Source organism: Squalius cephalus (assembly GCF_949319135.1).
Source record: "Squalius cephalus genome assembly, chromosome: 11".
NCBI classification, from domain to species: domain Eukaryota; kingdom Metazoa; phylum Chordata; class Actinopteri; order Cypriniformes; family Leuciscidae; genus Squalius; species Squalius cephalus.
In genome coordinates this window covers 37,488,848-37,516,702 of record NC_137132.1, presented here as the reverse complement: position 1 = coordinate 37,516,702, position 27,855 = coordinate 37,488,848, and the positions used below count along the sequence as shown (strand labels likewise).

The 27,855-nt window shown below is 41.9% G+C and overlaps 2 protein-coding genes across 2 annotated transcripts in view; one reads left to right on the top strand and one right to left on the bottom strand.

Moving 5' to 3' along the window:
- dnajc30b (DnaJ (Hsp40) homolog, subfamily C, member 30b) overlaps positions 1–27,855 on the top strand; it is a 354,582-nt gene that overhangs the window by 7,460 nt on the left and 319,267 nt on the right. The gene's annotated exons all lie outside the window — the stretch shown is intronic.
- Positions 27–25,964, bottom strand: sh2b2 (SH2B adaptor protein 2). Its single transcript, XM_079885652.1, has 9 exons — positions 25,850–25,964; positions 19,144–20,038; positions 15,649–15,750; positions 15,427–15,518; positions 12,229–12,329; positions 11,518–11,649; positions 8,781–8,986; positions 7,278–7,449; positions 27–2,384 (listed from the first exon to the last, which is right to left on the bottom strand). The coding sequence occupies exons 2-9, from the start codon at positions 20,005–20,007 to the stop codon at positions 2,044–2,046; spliced, it is 2,010 nt and encodes a 669-aa protein (XP_079741778.1). The 5' UTR covers positions 20,008–20,038; positions 25,850–25,964; the 3' UTR covers positions 27–2,043.

Below are 27,855 nucleotides of genomic sequence, written 5' to 3'. Positions count from 1 at the left end.
ATCCATCCATCCACCGACAGAGAAAAAAAAGCCAAGATATGAATACAATACATGTTATCATTTGGCGAGTTCGGTTTGGCTTTCATTTATAATGTTAAAATCTGCCAATTAATGAGTTACTGGCCCATTATCCCACTTATTATCACACAGAACACACTTTCGGTCGACCTCTATTGCTGCATTGATATGTTTTGTTTAGCCCAATTTTTTTTCTTCAAAACGTCCATTTAGCAAATGCTTGAATCTGAAGCATGACTCCTGTGTAGACGGTATAAGCTGAGGTTTGGTGACACTGAACTGCGGGAACACAACTAGTTCACATTTAACAACAAATGATCCGGTTAAAGGGGAAGTACATGCTATTGTGCTTCTGTCATTATTAACAGATGAGAACATGGAGGTCCTTGAAGCATGAAGACTGCTGAAACATCCGAGGTTCAACCACACGAGCGACAGCACACAAACCAAACACATGAGAAACAAAACCACTCGTCTTTAACGGGTTACAGTTCATGAGAGCAATGACTCATGGGAACATGTACTCAAACAGATCTGTTACTAGTCACTGGTTAACACTGACAATATTGTGAAGGTCTGTTGATTTCATTCATTTTATGGATGATGGGAATAATGTTGTAGATGGTCCACAGACAGTGGGAATCATGAGTTCAGCACGACGACGCACGTCACATCAGGACAGAAAACAGTGGTCAGACGGCTCGACTTACACTCAATCGTACTGTATAAGTCAACAGAAAAAGAACATCCTAAAATCTGTGTCCTAAATAACATGATATTAGAATAGCACGTGGTGAATAAAAGACAACCATTATTAAAATATGATTAGCATGAAGTTTGAATTGCTAATAGACACCTCAAGAATAAACATGAAGAACTGACAGACAGCCGATGGCTTATGAACGCATCTGAAACCATTAGTTAATCAACTCTGTTGTCTACAGACTTCACACAGGCTATCCCACCAAGAACATCTACAGGTGACAGGGATCCCGATGATGATGATGATGATGATGATGATGGGTGTATGTTGTGAGACAGTCAAAAACTCTCTAGTCAGTTGTGCGATGTGAAGACATTTATCATCACTGAATGGAGAACATGATCGAAAACACACGGCGACCGACTCAACATGAAAACACAGATCGCAGACATCAGCTCTCAGCTTCTACTTCATTTCCAGTGACGTGTGTGTTGGTGACTGCGAAAAAAGGATTTTCATTGTGTTGGTCGGTGAAGTAAAGATCCAATATACACTACTAATCAAAAGTTTGAAATAATTAAGATTGTTTAATTCTTTTGAAAGAAGTCTCCTCTACTCACCAGTGCTGCATTTGATCAAAAATACAGTAAAAACAGTGCAATATTAATCCAATGTAAAACAGCTGTTTTCTATGTGAATATACAGTAAAGTGTAATTTATTCCTGTGATCAAAGCTGAATTTCCAGCATCATTACTCCAGTCTTCAGTGTCACATGATCCTTCAGAAATGGTTTGATGCTCAAGAAACATTTATGATTATTATCAATGTTGAAAACTTTTTTAAATTTTACAACCATTCAAAGCTTGTGGTGAGAATAACTAAATTAAAGAAATTAAATAATCTAACACTTTTATTCATCAAGGACACATTTAACAGATCAAAGGTGACAGTGAAGACATTTATAATGTTACAAAAAGATTCTATTTCAAATAAACGCTGTTATTTTAGAACTCAAAGAATCCTCAAAAAAAATCAAATGTATCACAGTTTCCACAAATATATGAAGCAGCGCAACCATTTTCAACACTGATAATAATCATAAGTGTTTCTTGAGCAGCAAATCAGCATATCAGAATAAATGGTGAGCAGAAGAGATCTTTTAAAACCCCCAAACTTCTGAGTGCTAGTGTACATACGTGAGGTGTGTTTGTCAGCACTGAACCTGGTAAATCGAGTCCGAGCTCATCGTGACGTGTGTGTGTGTGTGTGTGTGTGTGTGTTGATAACAGAGCAGGACAGCAGCAGTGTGTGACTCTCAGCATCAGTAGAAGGAGTACTGGTTCTCCACAGCTCTAGTTCTCCGCGAGCCGTCGGTGTCGTGATAGTCTTCAGTGGCACCGGTGGGATCCAGCAGTCTCTCTGCGCTGTTGCTCCGGCTGTGAAGACCTCCTCCTCCTCCTCCTCCTCCTCCTCCTCCTCCTCCTCCTCCTCCTCCTCCTCCTCCTCCTCCTGCTGAGGTAGGCTGGCCCATCGGAGACGAGGACGAGCTGGAGGACAGCGCCGGGTCTGAGGGAGCGCCGGCACCGGACAGCTGATGCGGAGACTGGCCCGGTTCTGCCCGACACACAGCAGCTTCACACCGCGGGACAGCAGCTGGGACATCTGTGCACACACACACACACACACACACACAAATAATACCTGCACAACTTCAGGAAAGTGTGTTATTGGTGCATTTCAAACGGTTGACAAAATGTCAATTGAAATTTATTAGGGCTGGGTAAAAAATATTGATTTCTCGATTTTAATTGATTCTCATTTTTACGAACCGATATCGATTCTTAAATCCCAAGAGTCGATTAGTCATCCTGTTTTCAGCTGATGAATGAATGGAACATAGTAGCGCACATCCCATCCAATAAATCACAATAATGTTTGTGCTTTGTTACTATTGATATAAAACAAAGTCTCAAATTTCAAATTACGTCCATTTTCTTACGAAATTCAAAAACATAAATACTGTTTTGTCGCTGTGGCGTGAGATCACTCAAGAGAAGATAAACCAAGATCGCTAATAACACCAGTTACAGCGCGAAATTAACATGAATGAGCATCTGAAAGTGTGTTAAAAGGTAAGGCAAGGCAAGGCAAGTTTATTTATATAGCACATTTCATACACAGTGGCAATTCAAAGTGCTTTACATAGAAGAAATTAAAATAATAAAAAGAAATAAGAATAATTAAAACAGTTTAGAAAAATGAAATAAAATACAGTACAGTACAGTCGGACGAACATTGACACAGTGCTCATTCAGTAAATGCATAGCTAAACAGATGTGTTTTGAGTCTGGATTTGAAAGTGACTACTGTAGGTGCACGTCTGATCTCCTCTGGAAGCTGGTTCCAGCTGTGGCTGGCATAATAGCTAAAAGCGGACTCGCCATGCTTAGAGTGAACCCTTGGTATTTCTAGCTGATATGATCCTAATGATCTGAGTGATCTGTTGGGTTTATATTCAGTGAGCATATCTGCAATATATTGAGGTCCTAGGCCATTGAATGATTTATATACAAGTCAAGTCAAGTCAAGTTTATTTATATAGCGCTTTTCACAACATAGGTTGTATCAAAGCTGCTTCACAGTTTAAATTAAAACAATACATCAATGTTTGTTTCTAGTGGAACGTCCACAGGGGTGGATATACCAGTAATAATACTTTAAAATCAATCCTAAATGTAACTGGGAGCCAGTGTAAAGACCTGAGGACTGGTGTGATATGTTCATGTGTTCTGGTTCTGCTAAGAATCCTGGCGGCAGCGTTCTGTATGAGCTGCAACTGTCTTATGGTCTTTTTGGGAAGGCCAGTGAGGAGTCCATTACAATAATCCACCCTGCTGGTGATGAAAGCATGCACAAGTTTCTCTAAGTCTTGTCTGGAAACAAAGCATCTAATTCTTGCAATATTTTTCAGATGATAGTATGCTGATTTAGTTATTGCTTTGACATGACTACTGAAACTAAGGTCTGACTCTAGAGACACACCAAGATTCTTGACCTGATTTTTAGTTGTTTGACCCCTAGAGTGAAGGTATGCGTTCACCTTGAGAACTTCATCTTTGTTTCCAAACGCAATGACTTCAGTTTTGTCTTTGTTTAACTGAAGAAAGTTTTGACACATCCAACTGTTGCATTGGCACAGGGAGTCAATGGGGCTGTAATCGTTAGGCGATAGGGCTAAGTAGAGCTGTGTGTCGTCTGCATAGCTGTGGTAAGAGATTTGGTTCTTTCTCATTATTTGGCTCATTGGGAGCATATACAGGTTGAACAGGAGTGGCGCAAGAATTGAGCCTTGAGGGACTGCGCATGTCATGGATGTCCACCATGGCTGGACTGGCCATTGGGCATACCGGGCATTTGCCCGGTGGGCCGACGTGCTTTTTGGGCCGATATATCTCATACTCATACTTTTTTTTTTTTTTTTTTTTTTTTAACGGCCCATAAAATTTGTACATTGGCGGCCCATTCGTTTTGTTTTGTTTTGCTTAATTGGCGGCGCTGGGTTTGTGCCGGTGTAATGCATTGGTCAAAGTCAGTGTTAGTTTTTTTTTTCTGACAGACCAGCCCATGAAACACGTAGATCAGCGGCCCATTGGCTCTTTTCTTGATTGACACTGGGCTGGCCCAATCACAACTTTAAACGAGTGAGCGAGCGTGCAGCAGTGTCAGTGTGTATCTGTCAAAATAGATGGAGAAGAAACGCAAGGAATGTGCAGATAAATAGCGTGAAAAAATAGAACCAGGCCCTTCAAGCAGACACTGTTTACAAACTGTGTCAAAATATATGTTTTCTGACCTTCATCAGCTCCAGCGGCAGATGATGATAGTGAGGACGGAGGATCAGGAGAGAGATGAGAGAATGTAGAGTCCACGGTAAGCAGAACTACTTTCAAAACACTTAGGCCATGTCATGAGTGTAGATTATTTCCACATCTGCATAGTTGACGATTACCGCAATTCACTAGAAATTTAATAAGAGGCGTTTGTAAACCATGTTTTCCGCCAAAATAAAAGCTTGATGCAGTTTGCATCAAAATAAAAGATCATGTGCTTATCTCTTTCAAGTATAGAAATCGGTACAACACTAATTATGAAAGTTTCCTTTATTTTTTAGTGCATTTGTTTTACAAAATATGGCTATTACTGTCATTGGATTAATATTATAACTATTATTATGTAGTAGGTGTAATGTAGACACTGTAACTAAAAGAGGTTTGATTTTTTTCTTTGTTTAATTTGCACACTTAATATGGGTTGGAGCTTTTAATTTTGAACTCTCAAAGTGCACCAGATTGATGAATTTAACATTAAAATGCACAAAATTTTCTCACGGGGAGGCATGCCCCCGAACCCCCCTAGAAGGACCGAGGTCCCACCACCATAGTTTTGACAAAAATCATGTAAGAAACACTTGTATTGCTATGCCAGAGCCGCTTATAACTTGTTTTAGGATTCACCACTGTGGAGTATAGTTCAAATTTTCAATCAAATTTTGACTTATTTCATCTGTTAACTCTCACTCGTTCCTATACTCACTCATTACATGGCATTAGTGGTTTTAATGAATAGGAGTTGGTATGCATATAATTAAGGGCGTGCAAAGATGGGTGGTGTTTATGATCATATAGTGGGCCGGTCTGGGCAAAAATGCCCGGCCCGATTTTTTGTCCCAGTCCAGCCCTGATGTCCACTCAGACTTATGGTCTCCTATACTCACATAATAACCTCTCCCATCTAAGTATGACCTGAACCATTTTAGGACTATCCCAGAAAGCCCCACCCAGTTTTCCAGCCTGTCAAGAAGTATGTTTTGATCGACAGTATCAAATGCAGCACTGAGGTCGAGTAGTACCAGCACTGATAATTTGCCTGAATCAGTATTTAAGCGAATATCGTTTATTATCTTTATGAGCGCTGTCTCTGTGCTGTGGTGCGGTCGGAAACCAGATTGAAAATTGTCAAAGTATCCATTCAAGCTTAAGAATTTGTTCAGCTGATTGAAGACAACTTTTTCAATGATCTTGCCTATGAAAGGAAGATTTGAGATCGGCCTATAGTTGCTTAATATGGTCTTATCCAGATTGCTCTTTTTCAGGAGGGGCTTGACAACTGCAGTTTTCAGGGAGTTTGGAAAACTCCCAGAGAGAAGTGAAGCATTTACCACTTCTAGGAGATCTGCTTCTAAACTGTTTAACACACTTTTGAAAAATGATGTGGGAAGTGTGTCAAGAGCGCATGTTGATGTTTTAAGGTGCTGTACAGTTTCTTCCAAAATCTTACCATCAATTTCTTTGAAGTCAGACATAGTAACTACTTTCTCAGGTGGTTTGATCTGTCTGACCTCAGTGCAACTCAAGGATGTGCTGATCACCTTCCTGATAATATTGATTTTCTCAGAGAAGAAAGAAGCAAACTCTCTGCACTTGCTGTCTGAGAGCATTTCACTGGGAATCTGGCTTGGGGGGGTTGTCAGTCTCTCTACAGTAGCAAAAAGAGTGTGTGTGTTGTTTAAATTACTGTTTATAATATTTGAGAAGAAAGTCTGTCTAGCTTTGCCTAGTTCCATATTGAAAGCATGAATCTTTGTAGATGTTATAATGGACTACAAGTTTTGTCTTCCGCCACATGCGCTCTGCTTTTCTGCATTGTCTTTTCATATTTTGCACTGCTGTTGAGTTTCTCCAAGGTGCTTTTTGTCTGCCACTCTTCTTCCTGACTTTAACAGGAGCAATATCATCAATTACACCTTTAACTTTTGAGTTAAAAGAGTCAAGGAGAAAATCAACAGTCTGCAGATATGCTTAGAGTAGAGTAGAGGTAGAGTATGACATGGAGTCGCTCAATCAGTGTTTCAACCGTGGAAAGACGTCAGTAAATCAGCTTGTAAACAATGTCATTACGTGTTCAGTCTATAGGTGTGCGTGTTTGAATATACACTCACCTAAAGGATTATTAGGAACACCATACTAATACTGTGTTTGACCCCCTTTCGCTTTCAGAACTGCCTTAATTCTACGTGGCATTGATTCAACAAGGTGCTGAAAGCATTCTTTAGAAATGTTGGCCCATATTGATAGGATAGCATCTTGCAGTTGATGGAGATTTCAGGAGTTCAGGAGATTGTCTTGACCAGGACCACACCCCTAAATGCATTGAAGCAACTGCCATGTGATTGGTTGATTAGATAATTGCATTAATGAGAAATTGAACAGGTGTTCCTAATAATCCTTTAGTTGAGTGTATATGTGTGCAGGCGTGTAGTCTTTCTTTACAAATTGACCTCACAAAATGACTTGTCTGGCCTTAAAAATGTATAATACAGAATTATATTTATTTTTTGTAGAATTTTGAAGTCTGACTATGAGAGACTCATCATGGTCAGCTTGAGCAACAGTGCTGGTGATCACCGAACAGAGCCGTGACGGACAGAGTAATCTACTCCCGCTGTTCAGGTGTTTGCTCCCCGTCACCTGTCAGTGTGTTGTGCTGGACACACACCTGTGGGCGAGCGCTGGACCGTCACGTAGGAGCGCAGCGTGATGTCGGTGGAGCCGCCCGACTCCAGAGGGATGGGGTGCGCGTGGAAGTGCCGAAGCATGTCGGACACCGTCTGGAACCACAGGTGATGCACGTGACACTGACCGCTGTCGTTCACAGACAACCGCAGGTGCTGCCAAACACACCACACACACACACACACACACACACACACATCAACTCAACAACAGGCTTCACAATCCTCAATATCACCACCACAACACCTCTCAGGCCTCAGACAGCAACAGTGTCGGCCCCGATCCGTTGCTGTCTGGCTTCACAATCCTCAATATCATCACCAATAAATAACTCCAAGTAATATTGTTCAATATTATGACAATTTAAAATGACTGTTTTCTATGTGAATATACAGTAAAGTGTAATGTATTCCTGTGATCAAAGCTGAATTTTCAGCATCATTACTCCAGTCTTCAGTGTCACATGATCCTTCACAAATCATTCTAATATGAGGATCTGATGCTCAAGAAACATTTATGATTATTATCAGTGTTGAAAACAGTTATTTGCATTTTTATTTCAGGATTCTTTGATGAATCGAAAGATCAAAAGAACAGCATTTATCTGAAATAGAATCTTTTGTAACATTATAAATGTCTTTACTGTAACTTTTAATCGATTTAATTAATCCTTGATGAATAAAAGTATTGATTTATTTTATTTATTTCCCCCCAAAAATTAAATAAAAATTCTTACTGACCCCAAACTTTTGAACGGCAGTGTTTAATGTTACAAAAGCTTTAGATTTCAGATAAATGCTGTTCTTTTGAACTTTCCATTCATCAAAGAATCCTGAAATAAAAAAATGTAAAAAACTGTTTTCAACACTGATAATAATCATAAATGCTTCTTGAGGATCAAATAGTTTCCACAAAAATATTAAGCAGCAAAAACAGTTTTTAACATGAATAATAAGAACCATTATTAATAACCGAGTAATAATAATTGAGCATCAGATCCTCATATTAGAGTGATTTCTGAAGGATCATGTGACACTGAAGACTGGAGTAATGATGCTGGAAATTCAGCTTTGATCACTGGAATAAATTACACTTTACTATATATTCACATAGAAAACAGATGATTTACATTATAATGATATTTCATATCGCAAATCTCGGCTGCTCGATTTTTTATATTGTCGCAAAATGTACCTAGATTATCATCCAGCTCTAATCAGCTAAATATGACTGTAAGGCATGAAGGTATTAAAACATTAACATTATGATTTTCTGTGAAGCTGCTTTGAAACAATGTGTATTGTGCTAAAAACAGATCTGAAAGTTTGTTCATCTGCTTACAGGACAGACAAACTTCAGCTGGTGTAAAGCGTTAGTTCACCCATAAGTGGTGTGTGTGACTGTGTTCGTCACCGGCACCGTCTGAAGAGCACTATGCTTCAGTGAGGTGTCAGGGGTCAGGGGTCGTGACCCCATGAAGGCTCACCTTGGCTTTGCCCTGGAAGTTGAAGGTGAGGACGTATTCTCCGGGACGCGTCTCGCTCTGGCGGATCACGAACAGCCCGTGACTGTGTGCTCCACCGGCGAGAACGAGCTGGGCCGCCCGCACCCGCGACAGGGTCCCGTGGAACCATGGGTAACCCGCCAAACTGGCATCTCCTTCCACGTCCCTCGGCGTTTCACCTGGACTTCCTAAACGACAGAAGCAATGTGAGTGTGTGTTTACACTGTTTTCAGACAAAGTGGCTCTAGCTGGGTAAATCAGCCCCAAACCTGCTGGTCTTAAAGGTGCAGTAACTGGTGACTGAGAAACGCTGTTGAAAGTGGATTGGACAGAGCACCACAACACACTTGTAGCCAATCAGCAGAAGGGGGCGTGTCCACTCATGATGGGGGAGGAGAGAGAGTGAGCCAATCAGCAGTAGGGGGCGTGTCCACTCATGATGGGGGAGGAGAGAGAGTGAGCCAATCAGCAGTAGGGGGCGTGTCCACTCATAATGGGGGAGGAGGGAGAGTGAGCCAATCAGCAGTAGGGGCGTGTCCATTCATTATGGGGAGGAGAGAGAGTGAGCCAATCAACAGTAGGGGGCGTGTCCACTCATGATGGGGGAGGAGAGAGAGTGAGCTAATCAGCAGTAGGGGGTGTGTCCACTCATTATGGGGAGGAGAGAGAGTGAGCCAATCAGCAGTAGGGGGCGTGTCCACTCATGATGGGGGAGGAGGGAGAGTGAGCCAATCAGCAGTAGGGGGCGTGTCCACTCATTATGGGGAGGAGAGAGAGTGAGCCAATCAGCAGTAGGGGGCGTGTCCACTCATTATGGGGAGGAGAGAGAGTGAGCCAATCAGCAGTAGGGGGCGTGTCCACTCATTATGGGGAGGAGAGAGAGTGAGCCAATCAGCAGTAGGGGGTGTGTCCACTCATTATGGGGAGGAGAGAGAGTGAGCCAATCAGCAGTAGGGGGCGTGTCCACTCATGATGGGGGAGGAGGGAGAGTGAGCCAATCAGCAGTAGGGGGCGTGTCCACTCATTATGGGGAGGAGAGAGAGTGAGCCAATCAGCAGAAGGGGGCGTGTCCACTCATGATGGGGGAGGAGAGAGAGTGAGCCAATCAGCAGTAGGGGGTGTGTCCACTCATGATGGGGGAGGAGAGAGAGTGAGCCAATCAGCAGTAGGGGGCGTGTCCACTCATGATGGGGGAGGAGGGAGAGTGAGCCAATCAGCAGTAGGGGGCGTGTCCACTCATGATGGGGGAGGAGAGAGAGTGAGCCAATCAGCAGTAGGGGGCGTGTCCACTCATAATGGGGGAGGAGGGAGAGTGAGCCAATCAGCAGTAGGGGCGTGTCCACTCATTATGGGGAGAAGAGAGAGTGAGCCAATCAACAGTAGGGGGCGTGTCCACTCATGATGGGGGAGGAGAGAGAGTGAGCCAATCAGCAGTAGGGGGTGTGTCCACTCATTATGGGGAGGAGAGAGAGTGAGCCAATCAGCAGTAGGGGGCGTGTCCACTCATGATGGGGGAGGAGGGAGAGTGAGCCAATCAGCAGTAGGGGGCGTGTCCACTCATTATGGGGAGGAGAGAGAGTGAGCCAATCAGCAGTAGGGGGCGTGTCCACTCATTATGGGGAGGAGAGAGAGTGAGCCAATCAGCAGTAGGGGGCGTGTCCACTCATTATGGGGAGGAGAGAGAGTGAGCCAATCAGCAGTAGGGGGCGTGTCCACTCATGATGGGGTGTTCAAAATGTTTGTTTTTTTTAAATCACATACTGCCCCTTTAAACCAGGAACCACTCATTCAGATATTCTAAAAAGCTATATTTTCATGTGGTGATATTTGCATGAGGTTACACATTTCTGACATTTCCCCTCTCTACTCGCTCGCAGACTGTGTGAACTGCTCTCTAACTCGTAGGTCCTGTGTTTGCAGTTACTTTTGCCTCAGTAAACAGTGTGAAGTCAGTATTTCTTTTAAAGAATCCATTGAGAAGCATCTAAAAAATCCTCATGAATTTTAACAAGTTGAAATTGAATCACTGAATCAAACCACTGTTCAGTGGACTCGACTGGTTGGCACTGTTGCCTTGTCCAAACACCCACACTAGCGGTCTTGGCCACTTGAGAGCGTGTGCAAGACTGTCCTATGTCTTAAAAATGCCAAAGTGCAGTGCCCTTAATGCACACTAAACCCACACTATCTCCAATAGCGCTTCGGAGCGGTATTCAAGGCTAAGCGTATCCCATCATGCATTGTGTTCGGGAACTCATGTGCCCCGAAATCGCGAGATGTCGAGGAAAACATTCCACTGTAATTTAAATTAATTAGATGCATATAATTTGGTAGTAAAACAAAGTGTTGCACATTTTATTGGTGCAAGGATGAGTATGGTGTGTGTAGTACAACATTTTCAACAGTTTTTATCACTTAATTAGACAATTTTAAATGTGTGTCTTCTGTTAGTTACATACCGACTACTGAACAGACATATAGAAGTTTATTCTAAAATGCAAAGTATTGAAAATATAATAAATAAAAGCTCAGTAAACACTTGCATTTTTTGTAAGACTATAAGTGTGTCCCATCGAGTAATCAATAGATCTACACACACTTGCAGTCTTTACGCCTACCTGAACACTTGGGCCAAAAAGAGGAAATACGTCATGCAAGTGGTTAAGTGGTCAAGAGTAAAGACCGCAAGTGGGGTTTTGTGGACAAGGCATGTGTGTACCTGATGGTGTGTCCTCTGGCGACTGCAGGAACCGCTCTAACGGCACATGTGAGGGATGCTGGGTAACGGGCGGCTCCTGGCAGTGCTGATCCGCAGCGACAGAGCACAACCGCTCAGACCCCCGATGAGAACCTGAACAACACATCCAGAACATCAACACAATCCTCCTGTCTTCAGCTTAAAGCTGCACTGTGTAAGTTTAGCGGCATCTAGTGGTGAGGCTGTGAACTCCACCCAACAGAAGTTACAGTGGCCGACAGGAAGTGATGTCGTCGTCTGAGACAGTTAATCAATGAGGTTTCTTTACAAAGATACATTAAGAAACGATGTTATTGCGAATATTATTGTCACCTGTTCGTCATTGTGTCAGTGTTTTATTCACTGACTTTAGCTAAAGCTTCTCTGCACGAAGAACAACAGTGACGAAACACGTTTGTCCGTTCAGGGCCACCGTAGAAACATGTGGATGTAAGCGGACCCTCGGTGTGTGTAGAGAGAAATGCTCATTCTAAGGTAATATAAATGTAACGGTTCATTATGTAAGGGTTTATACACCACTGAAAACATAGTTATGTATATGATACTGCATTTCTGTCAACAGATCCTCCTGAATATTACACACTGCACCTTTAAGAAAGAGAAACAGAGCGGGCACTGTGGGCGATGATGGGAAACACTGCTGAGCTGTATTGTGTGTGTGTGCAGTCGTACCGTCACACAACAGCTCGCAGCTGCAGGACGACACCAGCGTCAAGTCTCTGGGCGGCTGGACGAGAGCACACGACGCCAGCTCGATGTCATCGCCACTGTCCCTGAAACACACACACACACACACAGTCTTTCCACGAGTGTTTCTTCTCTTAAAACACTCATCTGATGTCCTGGAATCAAGAGCTGTCTCTGTGCAAGCAGTGTTTTTGCCATTTTTAACACATTAATGAGACGCAAAGAAAAACGGTAACACTTTACAATCAGGTTCATTAGTTGACATTAGTTAACTACCTTGGATAACATGAACTGAGAAGGAACAGTACTTCTACAGCATTTATTGATATTAGTTCATATTAATTTAGACATTTATTAATACATTATTAAAATCAAAGGTTGTATTTGTTGACATTAGTTAATGCACAAACAATGAACAGCTGTATTTTTATTAACTAACATTAACAAAGATTGATAAATACTGTAACACATGTATTGCTCATTGTTAGTTCATACATTAATACATTAACTAATGAACCTTATTGTAAAGTGTTACTGGAAAAACAATACAAGATTTAAAAAAATACATGATTTATTGTAATATATGATTATAACTTATATTCTTTTGCTCCCTATGTTGAAAGTAGAAGTGAACATTTTAATTGTTTTAGTTATGATTATATTATTAATCAATGTCATCCGAAGTTTTGAACAACAAAGACAAGATTCAAATTAGTGAAATGTTTAAAAGGATGTGTCTCCGGTTTCTGCACACAAATCAGTTAAAAAGAGCTTGTGTACACTGCAAAACAAAAACATTTAGAGATATGAAAACCAAGAGAAAAGCCTAATAAAAGCATAATCATAAGCAGTGTGTTCAATAACAGGGGTTGTGAGAAGAGTGGGACAGTTAATATCAACTTGATAGAGAAAAGTTCAAAAGTTTTTAAAGACTTTCATACTCATATGGGAGGTCACATGTGTCAAAAAATGCAGTCAATAGTGATTTAATGATCAACAATTGCTGAAAGGGAATTAAATGAACCAAAGTCAGTGGCCAAGTGCCCAACTATAATCATGTTTAATTTATATAGCGCTTTTCCCAAACTAAAGGGCTTCAACAACCTTTGTACATGTACCATATGGTTTGTAATTAGTGAATATGGTAATGCTGTTTAATAATCCTCTGGTGAGATATTGACTTTATCTGCAGTTGATTTCATCGAAGGCTGTGTGGCTGCGAGTCAGACGTAGTTTCTTCTCTTTTACCCTGTTCTTGTTGTTCCTCTTGTGATTCTGCTTGTTGACAGCAGGTGTTCATCACTAATGCTCAATTATCCCTTGTAGAATGAATCTACTTTATTTCACTAACTGCAACACTTATTCATTGCTAACTTTTCTCTAGATAGATTGGGACCATGTGAAAACTGAGCAGTGTTTGTTTAACACTGAGGATCTTACAGCGTACCGGTAACCATGCTATCTTTTCAACTCTTCTCAGAGGAAGCAGTGCGGCTTTGGTTTAGTGTTAAAGAAATGCTGCATAAGACTCAAAGAATCGTCATGGCCAGTCAGTGTGCCTCTTGTTTTAGATTGTGTCCCGTGATTCAGATGTACTGTGTAATGCTGCGTTCACACCAAACGCGAATAGAGCGTCTGGCGCGAGTGATTTCCATGTTAAGTCAATGTAAAGACGCTTTTACACACGTCTGGAGGTCCTGCGGCGCGAATGAGGCGTTTAGCACGGCGGACACGAATCCGCCTCGTTCGCGGGAATGACACACGCGATACACGCGAATGATTTTATTTGGTGCTTTTTGTGCATTCACACGTTCGCGTTAACCAATCAGGAGCCTGCTTGCTGCTGTCACGTGGTGAAGTGACGGGATAAACAGGGGCAGTCCCGCTTTTCAGTTTATAATGTTATTTTATATGTTTGGCCTCAATAACTTATTTTTGTAATATGACTAATGCCTGGTGTGGCACAACAAAGCAAATCTTTTATCATATAAAAACTTGATTTCAATATATGAGACCCTGTCGTTCCAACTAGGCGTCTTTTCCAGTGACTTGACCAGTGTCCACTAAATGGCCAGCAGAGTTAAATATAATTGTATAAATGTAATAATATAATAAAGGTATAAATAATAATAAAGGTATAAATAATAATATTTTTTAAATTATTTTAATAATTATATTTTAATTATTACTCATAATAATAATATAAAAATATATATATAATAAGTAATAATATAATAATAAAGATATAAATGTATAATTGTGTGAAATGTATTATGAAAATTGGCTAGCAATTTCGACAAGCAAATACCAAGAAATAGGTTGCAGCAGTTTGACTACACTTGCAAAGTCTGCGATGGGACTGAGCTCGAACAGCTTCAACATCAGCGACTTTTTATTGTATGAAATCACTGTCAATCAAAAGGAGACGCAGCCCTTCGACAGACCCTCCAATCATCACGCGGAAGCCCGGAGTCCAGGCCAGCCCACTCCCCGCTCACCCCCAGAGAAGCTGAGCGTCCGGGGCGGGACATAATCGCAACATTTATCCAATGACCGTCTAGTTTCGAAGCGCTGAAAAAAACTGTTCAGAGCAGCTCCACTGAAGTCACTGGACGCTGGGCTTCAACAGGGAAATGCACTGTGACGTTACGGAAATGTATGAGAAGGAAATCGAGTCAGCCGACCTGCTGTATGTGGCTGATTCTGAACGAACTCCTCTTTGAGATGAACGCATTTTTAGTCAATAAAATGTGAACACAATAGTACATATTTTACCATTCATTTTTTGACATTATAGGGGAAGCCGAGCTTCCCTTGCAGTCTTAAAGAAATCCCCACTGGTCTGGTGGACCCAAGTACGGCGATGATGACCCCTACGCCGCTCTTCTGCTCTCCAGAGCAAATACAGAGCGGTGACTCTCTCGATGAATGCTCGATCAACATCAGCCATCTTGCAAACAGACAACCACCTAGCACTTGGCCCTCCCACAAGAAGCGGATCTCGCCTCAGACGCGCGTCAATTTCACTTCAAACTTTTGCTTTTTACATGCGTCAATTTCACTCTGGCAAATGGTTTCAAAATGCGTGTTCAACCAGACGCGGCAGAGGCGAATTTGACGCACTATTCGCGTCATGCAGCGTAAAGGTGTGAAGTGAAGGTGTGTCAGGACGCTGATGTTTACCCGGGGTCTATGCAGTCCTGGATGTCTGCCACCCACGAGTTCTTCTGCAGAGAGTCGATGGTCTCCAAAATGTACTCGGCACCGTTTTCTACCTGCAACCCACAAGACAACACCGCAGTTTGATCTGACAACACTGATCTAGATCCAGTAGGAGACATTCTTGCATTTCCCAGAGAACAGCTACATATCTGATGTGTGTATGAGAGCATGAGATGATGGTACCTTGAGCACAAACGTGTTGTCTTTGTCGGGCATCTCCAGAGGCATGGTGGTCCTCACCTCCACGATAGCAGACAGAGGGACGCTCACTTTGGGTTTAGATGACTACAAACACACATCAGCACAATCAATGCCATTGCAACACACACACACACACACACAGACACACACACACACACACACACACACACACACAGACACTGCCAATTAGGGCTGTCACTAATGATTACTTTGGTAATCAAGTAATCGGTCAATTATTTTTGACGAATAACCGAGTAATCTGATTTTTTTTTTTGGTAATAAAAATAAACCTCAGCAAAGAACTTTATTTGTCTCGTTGTTATTATGTATATTAAGTCATTTTAAAGTGTCAAAAGCAAGTAATCATATGGTTTTAGAAAACAACACTTAAAATACATAATATACTTTGTGTAAATAAATCATCTTACAATATGTATTAAAACAAATGCCTAAAGTGTTGTTACATCCTTACATGTTGTTACATGTCATTAAATCCTTGTTTAATATTATCCAAACCATGTTTAATTCAAAGGTTCACCCAATCTTTAATATTTGTCCACTTCTAGGCCAAAGACAGAAATACTACAGCCACTGTAACTTCCTGAACACAAACATGTTTTGATGTCCACATGTAAACTCAGAGCGAGGGTTTAAACTTTTATTTTGAAATCGCCATGAACATTTAGCATATTTAGAAACATATTGATGTATTCACATAATAAAGATTATTGCAAAAAATATTTTAAAAAAACTAACAAAACACAGCAGGCATGTCAACCGGCCTGAAACGGGACATGATTACTGTGAGCCCTGTATTTCAACCATCACTTCTAAAACTTCTGGTGTTTACATCGGCTGGTTTCAGGGATTATAAGACGAGGTCTCATGCAAACACAAGAATCGTCAAACCCATTCTTCTCTGGATGGGCTTCTGTATCTCACACACTTCTGGCTGTTGAGGCGATCTCACTGACAGTCAGGATATGATACACTGCAAACACACTCACTCACCCTCTATTTTTACCCTATCTTTAGTTTGTTCAGGAAGAGGAAGTTATTACTACCGCCTTGAGGGGACTAAAATTGCTCTGAGACCAGCTTCCCAAAATCCCTTTAAACACTTCTGAACCCAAACCAAAATGTGGGAATAGGATTTTAAGAGGCCGGATCAAGGGAGGGTCTGACTCATTTTAATGAAGAAAACATTTCTGCTAACATATGTGTGGTTCATCTGTTCATTCATGAAGCCATCTTATGCCTGATAGCAACACTGGATTAACTCAGAGTTAGAAGAATAAACTCAACTATTAATGAACCACAGCAACTGTCTTCATGCCAAGCAGACTCAAACGCCTCAGTAGTCTTCAGTTACCTGACGAATATCACCATCTCAGCCTGAGACGGCATGTCGACACTGGAAAAGCACTTTTGCTAGCGTTACTCTGCTTCTGGCAGCAAGAGCACACAAGTGTTTGCCATCAGTTCTTTTAAAGAAAAACTGTTCTCTAGAGTTGAAGTCCATCAAATCTTTGAAGGATATTAAAACAAACACAAAGTTAATTCATTATTTTCACACCAGTCTACGAATGTTGTAGTCCCTGTCGGATAATCCCACACCTGAACAACACCATAAGAGCAGTCTTTTCCTAGCTAAGTGGACGGTTTAGCCAAAGGTCTGGCTACATGAGAATACCCCAAAACTAGCCACTCTCTAAACCTTAACCCAGTGCTTCTCGCATTTATTGGATGATGCTAAAACTGCTCAGACATCAGCTTCCCAAAATCTCTTTTTATTGGCTTTTCAAAGTTTTTTTCAACTAAAAGAATGAAGTTTACATCATTAAGGATCAGCTCACCCCGCTGAACAGCTGTTTGTGACACTGCCGTCTGGCAGATACTGACGACCAGCTTCTATCCTCAAGCCAGACTACTGAACAACACAGCGACACTTCACTTCGCACACTCAGACACTACTTACAGCATTTACCATTTACTATAGGTCTACTATTTTGGTAGTATTTACTGTTCTGGTGATTTAATAGCACACTACTTTTACTATAGCAGCATTTCCATTACATATTTTCTAAATGTCGATAAAAAACTATTGCGAAATTACAGCGTTTCCATTAACCGATGTTATGCGACTATCTCGCAATAAGTCATTCCAAAAGTCATGGCGGTGGATGTTGGTGGGTTTACGTACATCACAGCCACAGCACTAGCTATTATTGCTAATGGAAGGAGACGTAGGCGTGTTATCCAAGCATTAATGGCAAGGAAAGTTCCTGTAATACTTTTGACTTTTTAAGAGTTTAATGAAGAACTCTGTCTCGTCTTCTGTCCAAACATACCACGCCATCTTTAAAGAATGATCGACTCTTATGTACGTCAGGTGACCTGTAAAAAAGTTTCCATTGCAGGTTTGCGAAATATTCCTTTTTCGAATTGCCTGGAAAACCTCCTCAATGCGAGCGTAAAAACTTTTATGCAATATATGTGAGTTTTTGCGAAATTGACGTGTTTCCATAATGAATATTTTCAGTTCACAATTTCAATTTGAGCAATTTGAAGGGTAATGGAAACAAGGCTTATGCCATTGCCCACTAGTGTTTTTCTTTTCCTGTTATCTTATCTCAACAGTTCTTATCTAAATTTTTGATTGTTTAATTCTAATACGAGCCTGTACCTTCATTGCAATTCTTGCTTGGTCAGACTCTTTGCAGGCTCTTAGGCCAAAGATACGGTTACCCGTTCAATATGATGTGATTGTAGCTAAGAAAGTTATCTTGCTTTTGTGGAAGAAAAATACTAGACCCCTCTTTTCTGACTGGCTAACCGGGCTCACTTCTACGTTACATCTTGAAAGAATTAGGCTAGATACTCCATATCCGGGAACCCTGAAAAATTCGATATGATGTGGGAACCAGTTTTTACTTTTTTGTCAAACCAGAAGGACTAATTATTTATTTATGTTTTCCTGATCTGTAATAATCACTTTCTGTAATTATTGTGATTGCACTTTGTAACAGAGGTTGGCTTTGTGTACGTCTTCCTTTTCTATAGTACTTTTGTTTCATTTTACACATTGCACAGATTTCTGTTTTATGAAGGGTCTTTTTGTCTGTTATTTTTTGTTTTTGATGTTTGAAAACCTCAATAAAAATAATATATATTCTAATACGAGCCTGTACCTTCATTGTCTGAATCTGATCCCCGTCACAAGCTCTTCGATGGCCAGTTTACCCTTTCAGTTGTTCACTTTGCCCATGCAAATAACAGATTAAGATATATCCCAGACAGCAAACATAGTGTCGGCCTGATTCCAGCAATCCACGTGTACCAGATGTGGGCCGAATCTGGGCCGACACTATGGGGATGCTATGAGAATGATCTGGTTATTCTTCCCCCAATCCATACACTTGCTTTCTAATGTCACACACACACACACATCAGGGCTTCATCAGAGAGCTCTTGTACCTTTGGTGGAACGTAGAACTCGAGCTGGAACTTCTCTCCCGTGTCCAGGCAGGCGCCGGCCGTCTTCCTCAGCAGTAACCGGCACTTCTGCCACTGTCCCGCCCCCATGCAGTGAGTGTCGTCGGCCACCATGTAGCGGAGCGCGCCCTCCCTCTGGATCTCCAGCAGCTCCACCCGGTGGCCCTGAGAGGCCCGCGGCAGGCGTAGCTTCTGGCTCCAGTGCTCGGACCCCATGGCCTCGGCTCCGTTGGTCCTCCTGGAGCCCCCCGAGGGGTCCGGTTCTGGGGAGGCCCTGCGGTGCCAGATCTCCTTCACCCCGTCCACCACGCTCAGACTCATGTTGCGCAGGGAGAAGCCCTTCTTGAAGCGCGCCTTGCGACGCCCCAGCGACACGTCTTCCGAACTTCTGGACTGGCTCACGGATGGCGTCTTACGGGTTGGCGTTTGCTGCTCCTGTCCGCTGGCTCCGCCTCCTCCGCTGTCCATGCTATCCAGCGACTCGCTCGACGCCCCCACGTCTTTGCGGCGCTGGTAGAGGTTGTGGATGAAGGGTAACGTGCAACTCTGTATGCCCACAAAGGGCACGATGCTGTACTGAGGAGCGGAGGAGTCTCCCGGAGAGCCGAGTGCTTGAACCTGGTCGAGGGCCGCAGAGAAGCAGGTCAAGAAGTGTTGCGCGAAGTGTTGCGAGAAGCTGGCGTCAGCACCGGGCGAGTCGTAGCAGGGGTTCTCGCTGATGAATCGCCGGAACTTGTAGGCGAAATCTGCGGCGGAAGCTCGAGCGTGAAGCTCGCAGAACTCCTTCCAGTCGGGCCGCGTGCAGGAGTTATGCTCCGGGCTGCTGGGAGCCCCGGCGCCGTTCATTACTAGGCCATGCCAATGCCCCGGCAAACCACTGGCACACAGACACAGACACAGACAGAGAGACAGGTCAGTAAAACAGAGAGCGTCATGGCCTAATGTCTAATTGATTATTTGGCGTTTCGAGAGCCTGAAACCGGGTCCCAGAGTGGATAGGCCTAAAAACGACACCCTTGTGTTTTCGTGTGTACAGCCAATCCGTATATGTTGTATATGCTTGTCTGTTGTCTGATTAAGACATTTCATATTTTGTACCAGGCCATTTATGGTTGTTAAATATTGTTCACTAAAGTTCTTGGTAAAAAAGAAGAAGCTACTGAGCCAATTATTATTATTATTGTTTACAGCAGGCAAGGTTTATGCGCATGCTCCAACGCCTTCTCCGTTTTTAGTGTATCTCTGTGGCAGAATTACAGCGCCACATACTGGTCTGGCATATATACTACATTGTTTTGAGTCGGTTTCAGTGGTTTTGTGTGTACGCAGATATTTCTTGAGAACGAGGGAAAAAAAAAGATTGTATAGGGAAAGCTCTGGCTTCGTGTGGATGTGGCCTAAATTTGGTCATTCCAATCAAATCACAGTTTTGGTAGATCAAAATGTATGTAGCTTTTTTTACATACAAGGATAGTTCTTGCATGGGAAACTGTTTTTTTTTTATTCCCCAGTTTGGGAACAGCGCCACCTACTGGTAAGAACTATAACAAATGTCAGAATATGGCTGAATCCGAAATCGCCCCCTAAACCCTCGTTCACGATTCCCTAGGTTAGTCCACTAATGTTGTTTACTTGAAGGAGTGAATAAAAACGAGTGAGTGAATTCGGACAGCTGTTGAGTGCACATCGGTTGTACACTCATTATTGCAGTGCGTTGTGGGATTGAATAAGTGCATTCAATTATGTCCACTATGGTTTCGAACACAACTACTAATGGCTGTTCCCTAGGTTAACGACCTCCGTGAAGTCGGCCCCCCACCCAACGCAAAACGTCGTCAAAATATGCTCAATCGTTTGTGCTGTAAAAAGTTTAGTTTGTGCTGCTTCGGTTTTTTAGATATTAAAAGAATATGTTTAGGTCATTCTGAGGTCACTCAGCCCCCCCACATCATCCAAATTCAGTGATAATAATTGAACACAAAATCAACATTTTACTATGATTTCTGAAGATTCTTGTGACATTGAAAACTGGAGTAATGATACAGAACATTCAGGTTTGACATCACAGGAATAAATTGCATTTTAATTAGGCCTATATTAAAACAGAAAATAGCTATTTTAAATATTGTAATAATATTTCACAATATCAGTGTATGTTTGATCAACAAAAATTCAGCCTTGGTGAGCTTAAGAGACCTTTAAAAATAATAATAATAATAATAATAATAATCCAAACTTTTGACTAAATGCCTACACACACACACACACACAGCCTATGTATGTATAAACACAGCAAATTGATTATGGTGTGTGTATTTATGACAATGTTCATATTATGTTATTAACAAAACAATACACAGTAAGTAAAAACACTTACCTTGGAGTTTGTGTTACATTCCACACATCCTGTGATCCGCAAACCTGACGCAGCACAAACTAAACTTTCACCGGCACAAATGAAGCACAAACAAACAAGACTATTTTGGGTGAATTTGGACCATGTGGGGGGGCTGAGTGACCTCAGAATGACCTAAAAATATTCTTTTAATATCTAAAAAACCGAAGCAGCTCAAACGATTGAGCATATTTTGACGACGTTTTGCGTTGGGTGGGGGGCACTTCACGCCCTATTTGAGGGTATAGGGGGCGATTTCGGATTCAGCCTATGTTTATAATAGATTATGTTTGTGTTTTTAAAAACATTTAAATCAACCAAATGTGGTCGGAAAACTACAATCAGAGAAATCCACCACAAACACACATGAGCATCTTTACTAGGCCTATATGCATGAGGGAAATTTTCCATGCAAGTCAATTTAATGTGGTTTTGAAACATTTTGTTTAGATCATAATTCACAACAGCAAGAGATATACACTCACCTAAAGGATTATTAGGAACACCTGTTCAATTTCTCATTAATGCAATTATCTAATCAACCAATCACATGGCAGTTGCTTCAATGCATTTAGGGGTGTGGTCCTGGTCAAGACAATCTCCTGAACTCCAAACTGAATGTCAGAATGGGAAAGAAAGGTGATTTAAGCAATTTTGAGCGTGGCATGGTTGTTGGTGCCAGACGGGCCGGTCTGAGTATTTCACAATCTGCTCAGTTACTGGGATTTTCACGCACAACCATTTCAAGGGTTTACAAAGAATGGTGTGAAAAGGGAAAAACATCCAGTATGCGGCAGTCCTGTGGGCGAAAATGCCTTGTTGATGCTAGAGGTCAGAGGAGAATGGGCCGACTGATTCAAGCTGATAGAAGAGCAACTTTGACTGAAATAACCACTCGTTACAACCGAGGTATGCAGCAAAGCATTTGTGAAGCCACAACACGCACAACCTTGAGGCGGATGGGCTACAACAGCAGAAGACCCCACCGGGTACCACTCATCTCCACTACAAATAGGAAAAAGAGGCTACAATTTGCATGAGCTCACCAAAATTGGACAGTTGAAGACTGGAAAAATGTTGCCTGGTCTGATGAGTCTCGATTTCTGTTGAGACATTCAGATGGTAGAGTCAGAATTTGCCGTAAACAGAATGAGAACATGGATCCATCATGCCTTGTTACCACTGTGCAGGCTGGTGGTGGTGGTGTAATGGTGTGGGGGATGTTTTCTTGGCACACTTTAGGCCCCTTAGTGCCAATTGGGCATCGTTTAAATGCCACGGCCTACCTGAGCATTGTTTCTGACCATGTCCATCCCTTTATGACCACCATGTACCCATCCTCTGATGGCTACTTCCAGCAGGATAATGCACCATGTCACAAAGCTCGAATCATTTCAAATTGGTTTCTTGAACATGACAATGAGTTCACTGTACTAAAATGGCCCCCACAGTCACCAGATCTCAACCCAATAGAGCATCTTTGGGATGTGGTGGAACTGGAGCTTCGTGCCCTGGATGTGCATCCCACAAATCTCCATCAACTGCAAGATGCTATCCTATCAATATGGGCCAACATTTCTAAAGAATGCTTTCAGCACCTTGTTGAATCAATGCCACGTAGAATTAAGGCAGTTCTGAAGGCGAAAGGGGGTCAAACACAGTATTAGTATGGTGTTCCTAATAATCCTTTAGGTGAGTGTATTTATAGATATATATTTTTTTTATTACACTTTTGCAAGTAGAAGCACTATTGTCATGGATGGTCATCATAGCGTTGGTTAATATTGACACTAGTATTAATGTCACTTTTAAAATGCTTCATATAAAAATGAAACTGAGAAAGGAAAGTTTCACCTCGTCAGAACATCAGTGAATGAAGCCTAAATATGAACATGATCATATAAGATCTATTATATCTGAACATACTTATGACTGCCAAAGCAGGACTGTATTCCTGCACTGATCAAAAACACATTTTGGATGCTAGGAAGTCTAAAGGAAATGTGTGCAATATTTGAAACAACATCATGCCGAACCCACACTGCCGAAATGCATCGACCACAGAACATACATGCAACACTTACTCAACATGCATTGAGTAAACGTTACAGCATAAAGACACAGCAGAAGAAGAACACAGAACGTCAGCAGACTGAAGCTACTGCAAGATTATTCATGTTAACCAAAGCATCTGCTAAATAAATGCATATCCCTACTATAGTAATGAGTTTACTGTACTGGCCGTGTTATGTGACTAAGCCATATATAGCCTATGTGTTATTAATGCCTGTTCTGACAGACACACAGCGCTCGCTTCTCTCTGGACAATCATAAAGCAGAGAATGACACCGACTGCAGACACACACACACACCAGCATCTGTCTGAGAATAAGACAAGAGAGTTACACTGATACAGAACAACACAGCACCACACACCAACACTGCAAACACTGGGGAACATGTATCTTCAACTTTTCAAAATATTCACAAAAATCTAACCTTTAATTGAAACATTTGGAAGAATAAAAATGTTGCTAACGCTGTATTTCGATGGTCCACTTCAGACATGAAGTAACTAGAAGTCATTAGAGTATTAGTAGACTGTCTGATTGATATCTGCGAACACTTTATTGTGATGCTCCCCACAGACTATCAGCAGTGTGTGAGTTGTGTCAAAGCTCTCGGGGGACACATCCTAATAATACACAGTTTTTATGGCGGCGGCTATTCACACCAAGCGAAAATAGCTTATTTTCTTAGCGATATATTCTATGTAAAAATACTATTTGCACCTCAGTATTTTCCAGATTCATGATTCTGCATATATTAAATAAGTCATTTTGGTGATCAAAGATGAGTTTTAAGGGATGAAATGATTGACTTCAGTAAATGTGTCTTCAGAAGACTTGGATTAAGCCGCTCCGTATGGGTTTATCTTACCATCGCTTTAATGAAGGTTTTGAAGCATCAGAGTTTCTGGTGAACTAACAACACTTTAACATCTCCAGTTGATTTAAACTTCCTAATTATTGGCTAAAATGAGGAAAAGAGGATTTCAATGACTGAACTATTCACTATTTACTTAACTTTGGTGCTGCTGGGGTGTTTGACGACTGTATGAATCTGGCCCATGTGTACAGCCCGGTGAAACAGGACGGCATGGCTTAGTCAGTGAAACACACTTCAGCTAGACTTCTCCTCAAGACTCTTTTAGGTTAGGTTTTTGTGAATATATTCTGAAAGATTAACATGAGTTTGTGTACACACTCATGCTTGTGTTTGACAGAAAATAAGTCATGGAAATGTTTACTTAGTGGATATTCAAGTTTACTGTCGAACTTTTGAAAACACTTTTGGAATAATATGAGGAAGGACCTCAAACGCCGCTGAAAACACAGTTCTGATGATGTTGATTTTGTTGCACTAGTCTAAATTAATATTTACACACACAATTTCATTCACTCAACATATCTGTATAATTCTTACACATGTAGTTTCTATGTCCTCGAATTATTAGAGAGACTATATTGTTTATTTATACTTGTAATAATGAATTTGTCAAACCATTTTTGTGTGTGTGTGTGTGTGTGTGTGTGTGTACTGCGAAAGCTAAAAGGTGATAAATTGGTGAATAACTAAAAAGAAATAGCAACCAGTTACAACTTACTGCATATCAAACACACATTTTCATATTGAGCATAGTGTCAAATTAACCTAAACCTTGGTGCTGAAAAGGCGTCCTTGTGTGCAGTGGTGTTCTGGATGTTTATGTTATGGCCCCTCAAACCCACAGAAGGGCCTTGTATACGTGTGTGTGTGTGTGTGTGTGTGTGTGTGTGTGTGTGTGTGTGTGTGTACAGTGTGTTTATGCATCACTTGATTATTCCAGGTTGTCTGTTATTGTGTGGGTGATGCATGATGCTGTGAATCTCTGTGAATGAAGCCGGTGCACGAGGCCTGAATCAATAACACACACACACACACACACACACACACATCGCGCAACACTATACACTGTCCAGATGATGAGCGACACTGAACCAGACCCAGCGACTGTGACCCGCTATAACTGCTTGAATCATCTCTTCCTCCACATTAACGCGCTGAAACGCACACTGGACACACACTGGACACACACAGGTAACGCAGCGCATAATGAGTGAGTGCGAAGGGCCGTTCATTCAGGACGCGTTCTTCTTCTTGCGCTCCGACTCGCGTTTTTGAACGCGTCCTGTGAACGCTGCGCGCTGAATCATCATCATCATCATCATCATCATCATCATCCATTCTCACCTCCGTTAAATGCGTCACTGCATGTGAGGCCAGTGCTGTTAATCCAGGTCCATCGCCGCGGGTTTGTGGAGGAGTCCAGCACATCGCATCGCTATATCATCCATCCATCCAGACTGGTACACGACGCGTCAGGCGCGCGCATCTATTCTCCAGGCAATGCAGCTGCTCTTAAAGGGGAAGCGCGCGATTTCTGATTGGTCCTTAAATGGGCCACGTCATGAAGTCATCGGTCACCATTGAGTGAAGGTGATTCAGAGCATCCTCCTCCTCCTCCTCCTCCTCCTCCATCAGGCCTGAGACTCACTGGGATCACATCACATCATGAGTGGATACACACACACACACACACACACACACTGCAGCTGCTGCTGTATGTTCATGGAGACACTGACTGGAACGCCATATGCTAATAGGCTACTATACTGTATGCTCTCACTATAATACAGTAATTGTAAAATATTATGTCCAAGTCTTCTTAAAAAATGTGGTCCCTGCATGATGTTTCATTAACAACGTGTTGGAGGATGTTCTAATGAAATATCCAATCAACTCGTCATCAGCAATGATCACAATCATTTCAGCATGAGAGGAAGCCTATTTTCACTCTAAAATGGTTGGGTTAAAAACAACCCATTTGGCAAGCCCGGCGCTGGACATAACACATGCTGGGTTAAAGTAACCCAGCACGATGGATTACACATTTTACCCAGCAGGTTGGTTTGAAAAATTTAACCCAAATTTAGCTCATTTTGATTAAATACTGGGCTAATTTTTACCTCATTAATGGTTATTTATATTTCCTTGCAGTAAATGCTATTTATATGCTAGCGTGTCGCTGACCGATGCTGGCCTTTCTCCAGGTGTCATAGACCTCTTGTTTTTGATCAAATCATGAGGTGAAAATCCAGCTTTTAATGTTGTTTATGTGTCTATGTGGTGTTTTTAATGTGCTTTAAGACAAAGCATGTGTAAATTCATAAGTCGACAGCATTGCTGAGTATTTCCTCCTCAAAACTGCAGTGAACCAAAGACAGTCTCAAAAACACGCTTTGAAATCGCTGGTGTTTCTGACGTCACAAACTACCCTGTAACCAATCAGATCAACGTGTGATCGTCAACCAGTGGATCTCTGAGCTGAGTGAGTGAGTGGAGGCGGGGCTCATATTTGTTTCCCGTATAGTACATTTGAAATGAATCAAACCCAGATCAGTTGAAGTAAACCATCAGGAAACGCTGCAAGGGACCTCAGTGTTTTTGTTGTTGATCAAAACTCTGATATCTGAGATCACACACGCATGCTGTCTCGACCCAAGAGCGCACACACACATATTATATAACAGTCTGCCTTGAATGTCAGTGTGAAACGCTGAGCCGCAAAGGACTGTGGGAGGAGAGAGAATCCACACGTTCATAAAGACACACGTGCTTTTCTCATCATACGACACACACGGATTCATGGGAATGTGCTCAGCGTCTCAAACACTCGTCGTACTCCGTGTGTCGACTGAAGCCAGAGTCTAGCTGTTACTCACTCTCATGTGAAATGTGTTGTTTGAGATTCATTCACTGAACCAGACAAGAATAGAACAGAGAAGAATAGAGCGTCTGAGAGGTTCATCATCACACGTGTTTGTTTAAACACGCAGAATCAAAGTTATAATCATAAATCTGTGGTTGTGATAAATTTGAGATCTCATTAATACCATGTTTTTCAGATATATTCTTCTAAGTAGCCTACATGAATACAGTATGGCATTATCATCTGATCCCACGGTACCACCTCAGTCTTACGGTTTTGCTGTTAAGATTTCACATCAAACATGCTGCAGGTTCAGGGAGTAACAAACAAAACTGCTCAGATTAAACACGCAAGAGTGTGCAGTCAGACTGATAATCTACAGCAGCAGACAGTGAAGATCAGAGGCTCTGGCGTCGGGCGCACTGATTGGCCGAGTCGGGTCACATGGGCCGAGAGCTCAGGCGCAGGGAATCAGATGAACTGAGAC